The following is an 11,810-nucleotide window of genomic DNA, read 5'->3' on the forward strand; positions in this document are numbered from 1 at the left end:
ATATTAGTTTCACCTTTTAAGTTGCATTAGTGAAATAAATGAACTTTGCACAATATTCTAATCGAGTTTCACCTGTATATATATATATATACACACCATGTTCAGGCTCCATAGGCTTCAATAGGAATTCCCTATGCTTCTTGGCTCCATCTAGTGGCGAAAATGCCATGAGAATGGCATTTGGTGAGCGTTTGGCTGGGCAGATGATTTATTATGTATCACTATTGTGTGTAAAGTGGGCTAAGCCTGCGTAAATATCTCTGGCAAGCAACTGATCTTAAAATGTATATGTGCCCATTCAAAAAACAAATTAGTGTTCTGATATGCAGCAGGACAAGACAAATCTATGGTTAAAATAGACCGGCCCGTGAATGAATGATTGCTCTTCTGTTCAGTGTACACAAAGGGATACATTTGCTACCATGAAAAGTGCAAGTTAGGTGAAGTGAACCTTTAAACATTCTGTTGTGTACCAGAGATTTCAGCAAACAGAAGCTGGCTTTATTTTATTGTGCTTCACCTCACTTTACAGGTGCTAAGTACACATTGACAGGAGCGGTATATATGGTAAATAAGTGGAAACTCCATTGTCAACATAACCCAAGTGCAGAGCCAATCTGCTAAACACACTACTACTACTAAGAGGTGAATGGTTCCTTCAAAGAGAACCCGTCACAGCTGGGCTTAAACAAGAATCCAAATATGTCGTTTTAAGGCCCAACTCCAGGCTTCACTCCTAGTGGACTACCCCCTCAACCCAAGTCTTCTTCATCCTCTTTTTTTTCCTAGGACAGTGGGTGGATACTAAATGCTGCAGAGTGGTGTTGATCATTGTTGCATTCTCCTCTGAGGCCTAGGTGTGGAAAAATACCTTGACACCATGGGCTCCAAGTAAGTGGGTTGAATGAAGCCTTGGGCTCCAAGTAACTGGGTTGAATGAAGCCTTGTGCTCACAGTAAGTGGTTTAAATTAAGCCTTGGGCTTACAGTAAGTGTTTTAAATAAAGCCTTGGGCTTACAGTAAGTTGGTTGAATGAAGCCCTGGGCTTACAGTAAGTTGGTTGAATGAAGCCTTGGGCTCACAGTAAGTGTTTTAAATGAAGCCTTGGGCTTACAGTAAGCGGGTTGAATGAAGCCTTGGGCTTACAGTAAGTTGGTTGAATGAAGCATTGGGCTCACAGTAAGTTGGTTGAATGAAGCATTGGGCTTACAGTAAGTTGGTTGAATGAAGCCTTGGGCTTACAGTAAGTTGGTTGAATGAAGCATTGGGCTCACAGTAAGTGGGTCAGTTAGTGGGTTGAATGACACTGGGTGTCATTCCACCAAGGAGAGGTCAGTCCTGGGTCCCTGAGTGGCTGAGTCAGCAGTGGACATTGCGAGAAAGCATGTGAGTATTGCAGTGGGAGGTTTTTTGTTTTTTAATAGCTGCTTCTTTCTTTTCTACTCAAGCTAGACTTTGAGTTTAAATAACTGTACTTGCGACTTCACCAAACATTTAAATATCTCCCCGTATGTAGCTTTACTTATTTTGTCTGGGGAAGTCTCTTTGAACAAAGAGTCACAAATGAAAGGCCCGTCAAATATGTGAAAAATACTGTATAATCAGGAACCTTAGTTCAAATAATGAGAATTCATCCCACTAGTCTAGGGCAGGTGCCATCACTATATATCACATACAACAAAACAAATGAAAACAAACTGCGACAGAGACAACACTTTGAATATTCCCAGTCCAAATTTTTGCTTTGTTAATTACAAAAATGATAAATAACATCTTAGTAAACCACCATTTGTCTTTCCCCTGCCCCCACCCCTTCCCAATTTCCCTATAAAAATAACAGGACAACGTTCTCCAAATATACCTCACAAGTGATAGGGCAGCAAATTTACTGTGTTGACTGGAGATAAGTAAACTTTTCCGTAGAAATGTAAGCTGCGAAAAAATTTGGTTCGGTTCAGATTTTTCGTTATTTCGTTTTTCGTGATTCATGTTGATTCTGATGAAGGGGGCTTGCCCCTGAAACGCGTCAATCTTGGCTGACTGCGGCAGGTGGGCGGTGATGTGACCGGAGGCAGTCGTGGAACATAGGGCGATATCATGTTGGGTCAACAGGCAATCTGGCCTCTTGTTTGTTGTTAAAGCGTGATGAAAACGTTTGCTTGTGAGTACAGATATCCCTTGTTTTATTTATTTTATAAACTATTGTACACCCGGAGGTTCCTTTTGTTTTTTATGTTCTTGGTGGAAGGCCCAGAGCCTTGGATGAGCAGCTCCTCAAGTCTGTGTGATAAACTGTTGAAAACTTTGATTATGCAACAGCAAGTGGATAGTTCAGCTGGCAGCCATTTGCGCCAAGAGTTAAAGAAAACTGTTTGTCTGAAGCACCACACCACTTAATATAGTCCAGACATAACTTTATTCCACTGTGGTCAGGGGACAAGTAGATTAGCCAATGAGTTTCAGGGGTCCAAAAATACCCCTTCATCGGGGCTTGATAACAGAAATCATGTATGAGGACACTGGCTTCACCAGGGGGGTGCAGCCTGCACTGGGTGACACCATCAGTGGAGGTGACACTAAAATGACAGCCATTTTGGTGTCGCCCCACAGTGGCACAATGTAGATGTGGGATCCGGTGGCATACCTGATCCCGCTAGGTCGATATCTCCTCCTCTCTTTGCCGGTGTCCATCACCAAGATGGGTGCCGGTAGTGAATACATTGCCACACCACGGACGTCATAATGCATGCGCATTGCGGTCGCTATGGGTGACACCCACCCTGGTGCCACCACTGAATGAGCACTACAATCCCTGCAGCTTCAAAGCTGTGATAGGAGGACTTCAGGCTTGTCAGCAGCCAGTTTGGAAGCCACTGTATTAAATACAAATTTGAGCTTGTTCTGGGTTAGTGGCTCGGAGTATTGCAGCCAAAGTGTTAGTATGACAGCCAAGCAATTAGCATGTTCAAAGGAGGATATCTGCAATGATTTATAATCTTAATAACCGATTTCCTTCAAGCCAAATAGGGTGTAAAATATAAATTGTATAATGTAATCCTTTATGATGATTTAGGATTAAATATTCAAATTCCTGCACCCAAAAATGCCGGACTCTCAGCAAGATGTCTTTTTGTCTTCTTTGGAAGATGCCGGGCGTGCTGTATAGTCTAAAACTGCAAGTCCCCAGAGCTGCAGAAAGATTAGCTTTGACTAAGGTTCAGTACAGCCGGTACCTTTTATCTACTTTGCTCTCATGGAATGTTTTAGTAATGCTGAAGACTAAAAAAGGCAGAGAGAGCGTATTTTGTAGCTGAGTCACTGTGACATCCAGAGATTTTCACTTGGTGGTTCTGTGCAGGTAGTTTCATTAGATCCATCCATGACCATATAGATTGTATTCCTGTTATATAAGCACCAATAGTTCATTAGGTTTACTACTTTCAGGGATCACATTTTTCATTATCATGTAACTTTCGCATTTTTCGTGCTTGTGACAGCAGTGGAACTTTCAGATACCTGAATGGTGACTTTAACAGATTGGCCGCAGTCACTGTTCACTTAAAGTGACATTCAACCCTCAGATTTTTTAACATAAAACAATACTGTAATGTGTGCCTTACTGTAATCCATGGTTGTTTCCCTTCTCTTTGCTGCTCTTCCTTTTAAATCTGTATCTGTTCTCATGCTGGGCAGAACTTCTGTTTTGCAGCAGACTGCCTTGTCTCTGAAATGGATACATGGTGTCTGTGTGTACGTTTGCAACCTGAGCCAGCACTACAGGAAGAGGCACTCAGCTGCAAAGGGAAGTTCTCCCCAAGCATGAGAAGACATGAGGATTTAAAAGGAAGAGCAGCAAAGAGAAGGGAAACAACCATGGATTACAGTAAGGCACACATTACAGTATTGGTTTATGTTAGAAAATCTGAGGGTTTAATGTCACTTTAAGACTTTTCACCAGCTCCTTTGACAAAAGTCAGCAAATTTGACCGGTGAATGGCCATCTGCAGAAAGACCTTCTCATTCTGTAGTATGGAAGCAAGACTAGCAAGTCAGATGTTTGAGGTGCGTACTTTGGGGCATTTAGATTAGGATTGTTTTTAATAACTACAGTAATAAACTAGAGGGGGACATTGTTTGTGGGAGACGAGGTCTCTGGCCACCAACTGCATAGTGTTTCCAGTGGGGACACCAACTGCGTAGTGTTTCCAGTGGGGACACTAATTGCGTAGTGTTTCCAGTGGGGACACCAACTGCGTAGTGTTTCCAGTGGGGACACTAATTGCGTAGTGTTTCCAGTGGGGACACCAACTGCGTAGTGTTTCCAGTGGGGACACTAATTGCGTAGTGTTTCCAGTGGGGACACCAACTGCGTAGTGTTTCCAGTGGGGACACTAATTGCGTAGTGTTTCCAGTGGGGACACCAACTGCGTAGTGTTTCCAGTGGGGACACTAATTGCGTAGTGTTTCCAGTGGGGACACCAACTGCGTAGTGTTTCCAGTGGGGACACTAATTGCGTAGTGTTTCCAGTGGGGACACCAACTGCGTAGTGTTTCCAGTGGGGACACTAATTGCGTAGTGTTTCCAGTGGGGACACCAACTGCGTAGTGTTTCCAGTGGGGACACTAATTGCGTAGTGTTTCCAGTGGGGACACCAACTGCGTAGTGTTTCCAGTGGGGACACTAATTGCGTAGTGTTTCCAGTGGGGACACCAACTGCGTAGTGTTTCCAGTGGGGACACTAATTGCGTAGTGTTTCCAGTGGGGACACCAACTGCGTAGTGTTTCCAGTGGGGACACTAATTGCGTAGTGTTTCCAGTGGGGACACCAACTGCGTAGTGTTTCCAGTGGGGACACTAATTGCGTAGTGTTTCCAGTGGGGACACCAACTGCGTAGTGTTTCCAGTGGGGACACTAATTGCGTAGTGTTTCCAGTGGGGACACCAACTGCGTAGTGTTTCCAGTGGGGACACTAATTGCGTAGTGTTTCCAGTGGGGACACCAACTGCGTAGTGTTTCCAGTGGGGACACTAATTGCGTAGTGTTTCCAGTGGGGACACCAACTGCGTAGTGTTTCCAGTGGGGACACTAATTGCGTAGTGTTTCCAGTGGGGACACCAACTGCGTAGTGTTTCCAGTGGGGACACCAATTGCGTAGTGTTTCCAGTGGGGACACGAGCTGCAATAAAAACGTGACAGGTATTCCAACCCGTCCACATTATATCTAAACTCTGGGAAAATAAAAACGTTAGGCTCTACATCAAGGGTGGGAAACCTCCGGCCCTCCAGCTGTGGTGAAACAACAAATCCCATGAGGCATTGCAAGATTCTCACAGCCACAGGCATGACTCCCAGAGACAGATGCATCATGGGATTTGTAGTTTTAACACAGCTGGAGGGCTAGCAGTTCCCCACCCCTGCTTTACATAAATTTGAAGGTCAATTGAGTGCACTGATTGTGTGAGGGTTGCAGAGTTTCCTGGATAAAATCAGTTCACAGATTTTCTTAGAAGATTAGCCACCTGGCTGTTAGTTTTTTGTTTCAAGTTGCTGTTTTCTGGCTTTAAGACTTTTTAATAAATAAATAATGTGAAAAAAAACAATTGCAGATGGAATGTAAAAGGGAGTGAAATCTCTAGGAAACCACATGGAATGCATGTCTTGCACACTGCATAATTCATGTAAACCTCTAAGTCACACAGCCCCAGTCTAATCCTCCTCCTTTGCTCCATGTGATGGCTTACTTTTCAGAGAAAGCAATACATTCATCTCTTCTATTCCTGAAAGACACTGTTAAAAAGAAAATGAATTTCCCTATTCATTCCCTTTTCAGTTTACAGATTGATGGTGGTAGGAAATGGAGGTCAGACTGCAGTTTTGTGATGGGCCGTCAGATAGAAGGCCATGCCAACTTGATTTACCCTCATAATCCGAATGACTTATTCCCCTCCTTCCCCCTACAACCACCACGACCCCTCAGTGAAAGATAAGATTTCATTTATTGAATAAAGTAGGGCAAAGGACAACAATGAATTGGAAATGATAGGAACACATAGCAAATGAGAAGTTATCATTCTCCGAGCTACAATAGAATGAAATAAGAATAAAAATGCTTCAGCCATCGGGGTTGTTTGCACTACCTTAAAGTGTATGTTAAGCCCTCACTTTTTCTTTTTTGTTCACTGAGGGACACAGGATTCAGAGTTATTTGGTTATGCAATCCATTTGTTCTGGCACTACAAGTCCCATGAGGCATTGCCAGACTCTGGCAGCCAGAGGCATGACTCCCACAGGCAGCGGAATGATAGGGTTTGTAGCTTCACCACAGTTGCAGTGCAAGGTTACCTGACCTTGGGTTATGCTGCCACCTACAGAAGGATTTGGGCACTGCCAAACAAAAAGACAACCTGACAGAACTTCTCTCACTCCCAGCATGCTTTAGTTTTTTGCTAGTGTCCTAAGGGATGTCTTTTCTACACTGGGAAAAGTTTAACTATTTTATTTTAGCCAGACATTTTTCTTCTTAAGAATATTTTTTTTCTTCAGTCAAGACTTCTCTTCTTGTGTTTGCTTGAGCTGGTCTCTTATGCAGCTATCCAGATCTGTGTATCCTCGACCCCACTTCATGTTTGCAGGGCCTTCCCTTTTTATGTGACCTGCGGGCACTGGGCTGTGCTTGTGGCGCTTTCCAGTTCTCTGTAAAGTACACAAATGCTATCCTATAATTTACAAGTAAAATATATGCAGAAACATTATTAAAAGTAGGTAAATACATTTTTTTTGTTTTTTAAATTGTAGGAAATAGTTCAAACCCCTTTTTTTGTATGCTGTGTCCTATTGAGGAGTTTTCCTTACCTTCCTATCTCAAGGATACAGCGTCTGTACAGGAGACCCCGGTCACCAGAACCAATAGTGAGAGTGAATTTCTACCAGCAGGGACACAGATGGCAAAGCCTGACAGAGATTCCAGCGTGTGGCTGTCAGTCTTGCAATGCCTCATGGGACTTGTAGTTCCACAACAGCTGGAATGCCGAGGTTGCCTACCCCTGGACTAGAGTTTGATTTTCACATTTAGATATGTTGGCATGAGCCAGTGTGTATAAGCCTCAATAGCCACTAATTGCCCGCTGTAAATGCAAGAGAAGTGAAAAATAAGAAGCATCAAAGGTTCAGTGTTCAGCCACATGTAAAACCCACAAGTGATGTTGTATGTCTTATCTTAAAGCTGAACTCCAGAATAAACAAACATTGTCTAAATACAAGAGAAATGTGTATTTTTACTTGAATCTTGGTGAGCTTTGTGTATTTCTTCTAGATCTGTGCAGTAATCCAATGTGAAACTTTGTGCAGGACTTTCCTGTAATAAGACCGGTCACTGCTGCTCCCCCTCCTAGTGCACGGTGACTGGTCTTGTATCCACCCACCTTGTGTAGGCAGACTGTAGTGGGTGGAGCTTGCTGGGTCCCTCCCCCCTTTTGTGCCCGGTGTTCAGCTTTAAAGCTTGTTTACATGCCAGCACTGCTGTGTAGGTTATTGCACATAAACCGGGAGTAACATTCTGTACTATTATATCCAATGGTACAGCTCAGAGGTCTGTGGTTTCATGTGGTACACTGAGCCCACATACCCAGTTTGCTGCATGCAGCAGTTTGGGGTGCCCTTTAGAGTGTTGTGGTATTTGTCTTACTATGATATCTATCTGATCATCGTACTCAAACTCTTCCTGAAGACTGATTCACACAGGTCACACTGTCGCTTAGTATGTAACACAGACGAGATGCACACAGAACCCACAGCTTTTGGTTCTTATTATCCAGAATGTATATAGTGCCAGATTCCCCCATCTCTGCGCTGCAGTGCGAAGCATTTTGAAAACTATGTTTCCTCTGTGTTTTTAGTTGAGAGGCCCATATAAGTCAATGGCAACGTCATAATGCATGTTACATGTGTTTTCATGCATTTTCATGTGCTGGCAACAAGCCTTGGCCAATGGTTGTTAGCACTCCAAGTCCAAACCACAAATTCAAAACCGCAATGAACATGCACGTCAATGCACAAAGTAAACACAGGACATGCACGTCGATGCACAAAGTAAACACACGTTGACACGACAACACACCAGTGGCGGAAGTACCACCATAGCAGCCCACATGGCCACCATGGGGCCTGGGGCAGAGGGGGGCACAGTCAGGAGCAGGAGAGAAGGCTGAGGTGCAGGTTTCCTTAAGTTCTGTGCGGCCGCAAGTCACAAACTGAGTGTGGCCATGCACACGGCCGTCCCTATAATAAGGCAGCCTTAGGCATCTCATTGGGTCACATGGGGGGGAGGGCCAGGTGTGCCTGCCGCCCCCTTTCCGGCATATTGTTCCAGGTTGCTTTTAGCTCTCTCCGGCCAAAGCGTCCAAGGTTGCTTTTTAGCTCTTTCCGGCCACACGTCCCAGGTTGCTCATAGCTCTTTCCGGCCACAGCGTCCAAGGTTGCTCTTAGCTCTTTCCGGCCACAGTGTTCCAGGTTGCTCTTAGCTCTTTCCGGCCACAGCGTTCCAGGTTGCTCTTAGCTCTTTCCGGCCACAGTGTTCCAGGTTGCTCTTAGCTCTTTCCGGCCACAGCGTTCCAGGTTGCTCTTAGCTCTATCGGGCCACAGCATTCCAGGTTGCTCTTAGCTCTTTCCGGCCACAGTGTTCCAGGTTGCTCTTAGCTCTTTCTGGCCACAGCGTCCCGGGTTGCTCTTAGCTCTTTCCGGCCAGTGTTCCAGGTTGCTCTTAGCTCTTTCTGGCCACAGCGTCCCGGGTTGCTCTTAGCTCTTTCCGGCCAGTGTTCCAGGTTGCTCTTAGCTCTTTCTGGCCACAGCGTCCCGGGTTGCTCTTAGCTCTTTCCGGCCAGTGTTCCAGGTTGCTCTTAGCTCTTTCTGGCCACAGCGTCCCGGGTTGCTCTTAGCTCTTTCCGGCCAGTGTTCCAGGTTGCTCTTAGCTCTTTCTGGCCACAGCGTCCCGGGTTGCTCTTAGCTCTTTCCGGCCAGTGTTCCAGGTTGCTCTTAGCTCTTTCTGGCCACAGCGTCCCGGGTTGCTCTTAGCTCTTTCCGGCCAGTGTTCCAGGTTGCTCTTAGCTCTTTCTGGCCACAGCGTCCCGGGTTGCTCTTAGCTCTTTCCGGCCAGTGTTCCAGGTTGCTCTTAGCTCTTTCTGGCCACAGCGTCCCGGGTTGCTCTTAGCTCTTTCCGGCCAGTGTTCCAGGTTGCTCTTAGCTCTTTCTGGCCACAGCGTCCCGGGTTGCTCTTAGCTCTTTCCGGCCAGTGTTCCAGGTTGCTCTTAGCTCTTTCTGGCCACAGCGTCCCGGGTTGCTCTTAGCTCTTTCCGGCCAGTGTTCCAGGTTGCTCTTAGCTCTTTCTGGCCACAGCGTCCCGGGTTGCTCTTAGCTCTTTCCGGCCAGTGTTCCAGGTTGCTCTTAGCTCTTTCTGGCCACAGCGTCCCGGGTTGCTCTTAGCTCTTTCCGGCCAGTGTTCCAGGTTGCTCTTAGCTCTTTCTGGCCACAGCGTCCCGGGTTGCTCTTAGCTCTTTCCGGCCAGTGTTCCAGGTTGCTCTTAGCTCTTTCCGGCCACAGCGTCCCGGGTTGCTCTTAGCTCTTTCCGGCCAGTGTTCCAGGTTGCTCTTAGCTCTTTCCGGCCACAGCGTCCCAGGTTGCTCATAGCTCTTTCTGGCCACAGCCTTCCAAGTTGCTCGCACTTAGCAACCTGTGATCCTCTGACTGGTGTCCCGCCAAGCTCCTTGTAGCCACTGCTGTCATTGAGCAGTACCTGAGCCAGAGGCAGCAAACCCCCCATTCCCCCCGGTTGATAGTTGCCAGGGATGCTGCCGTTTGCCTGGATCATGAGTCGGGCGGGGAGATGCAGAGGGCTGTGTCATTCCACTACCACCTAGGCATACCACTGATCATGACAATATTGCTGCATGCGTCAAGGCCTGTTTTCACCAATACCCTGTATCAGATAGGCAACCCCAGCACTATAGCTGTGGTGAAACTACACATCCTACCATGCCTCTGGCGGTCATACCTCGGCCTGTCAGTCTTGCAATACCTCTTGGGACTTGTAGTTCCACAACAACTGAGGCTGCCTTCCTCTGCACTATATGATGCATTTTAACACCTTTCATGCAAATCCCCATTCTTGCTGCTCGTTCAGATATATGAGATGCATCAACACACATTTACATTTTTTAAAAAGTACATTTTTTAAAATGTCAAAATCTGTGGAAAGGCCCATTAAAATCAATGGCAACGCAAATATAATGCAAGTTGGCACGGAACAAAGTGGGATCACGTGACCTTGCATCGCTCTGATGAAGGGATCCTTCCACAACAACACAGTGTAGGATGTCACGCCTTGTTACCTATGGAACACAAAGCAGAAGTGTACACATTGTCAATTAACTGTGTAACCCTGTGCATGTGTGTGCCGATAAGTGTGCGTTAACTCTGGTCACAGTGACTCCTCGGTGACACCCAGCCGCCTCTTCCTCAAACTCCGACTACCGTATAGTAGATGATGAGAACTGGGCGGGCTAAAGCTAGTTGGGCGGGGTCATCCCGCGGAAGATTCTGGGCTCCGCCCACACTCTTGACCCTTGTTAGTACCCCAGGCGGCGTTGCCCAGTCACCCTGAGTGCGGTAGTTAATGAAGGGGGCGTGGTCTGAAGAGGGAGAGGAGGCGAAAGGTTGGTCCGGGGACTTTGCTACGTGTCTCCCTGGCCTTTAATAGCCCGGCTCCGGGAGCGATCATCACACACACGGCTCCTGCTCGTTCCCGGTCACATCAGCCCGCTCCTAACATCATGTCTAAGCCGGTAGGGAACTTTTCTCAGCTCTTTGCATCCGATCGTCTGCACTGATTTCATAGATCATTCATCCCCGGGATCGGGGTTCAGGCTATTACAAGACATACAGTTAGCGATGTGTGTGTTCACTTTCATCCTAGAGAAGTGATGGGGAAGTTGTGGAAAGTGGGCAATGATTGACAGCTCAGCCCAGGGTTAGGTGACTCTGCCCCAATAAGTGCTGCAGCAGCTCCACTGCACGTTCCACACATTCCCGGCCAGATGTTGGCTGCTTCATTGACTCTTCTGTATGATCAGACCCATGTCAGTGATGGAGGAACTGGTTGCTGTCCAAAATTTACAGACTTTTCTGTAATGTCCTGGAAGCAATCCCTGGGCATGTGGAAGTAGTCTGCTCTTCTCCCTATGGAGGAGTTAGTTTTTCCTCAGGGATGAATATTATTATCCAAAGATATGCTGGAAGGGTAATTGGCTCCTGTCTAATGTGTCCCTGTATGTATGTATGTATGTGTGTGAGATGGGGACCTTAGACTGTAAGCTCCTGGAGCGCAGGTACTCATGGTAATGTGCAACATGTAAGTGCTGTGGACATTGTCTGCACTGTATAATAATAATTATTATTCATCAGGATTTCTACCATACACATTTACATAACAATGCTTGTCATTACTCACACACTTTGCACACCTGATAGTGACATCCTGCATGCTGTCTTATCTACAAGAGTGTTCTAGTGACATAGGTGTATATATATATATTTATATATATTTATAGGACATGTAGTGTGACAAGGGTATATGTAGTGTGACATGTAGTGTGACAAGGGTATATGTAGTGTGACAGGGGGGTATATGTAATGTGACATATGTAGTGGTGACAGGGGGGTATATGTAATGTGACATATGTAGTGGTGACAGGGGTATATATGTAGTGTGAAATGAAGTGTGACTGGGGTACATAGGTAGTGTGACGGGGATATATG

General features: G+C 46.0%; 1 protein-coding gene across 3 annotated transcripts in view; it reads left to right on the plus strand.

Moving 5' to 3' along the window:
• Nucleotides 1–10,501: 10,501 nt before the first annotated feature.
• Nucleotides 10,502–11,810, plus strand: part of PAPSS2 (3'-phosphoadenosine 5'-phosphosulfate synthase 2) — a 53,915-nt gene continuing 52,606 nt past the window's right edge. For 2 of the 3 annotated variants that reach the window (XM_018564990.1, XM_018564992.1), the window contains exon 1: nucleotides 10,604–10,837. In XM_018564990.1, the coding sequence (XP_018420492.1) occupies nucleotides 10,826–10,837 (12 nt within the window). In that variant the 5' untranslated portion in view covers nucleotides 10,604–10,825. Of the gene's footprint in view, nucleotides 10,506–10,603; nucleotides 10,838–11,810 lie in introns of those variants that run through there. The other variant, XM_018564991.1, reaches the window with a different exon arrangement.

The sequence above is a fragment of the Nanorana parkeri genome, unplaced genomic scaffold (assembly GCF_000935625.1).
Source record: "Nanorana parkeri isolate BGI_ZX_2015 unplaced genomic scaffold, ASM93562v1 scaffold804, whole genome shotgun sequence".
In the NCBI taxonomy this organism is placed as follows: Eukaryota; Metazoa; Chordata; class Amphibia; order Anura; family Dicroglossidae; genus Nanorana; species Nanorana parkeri.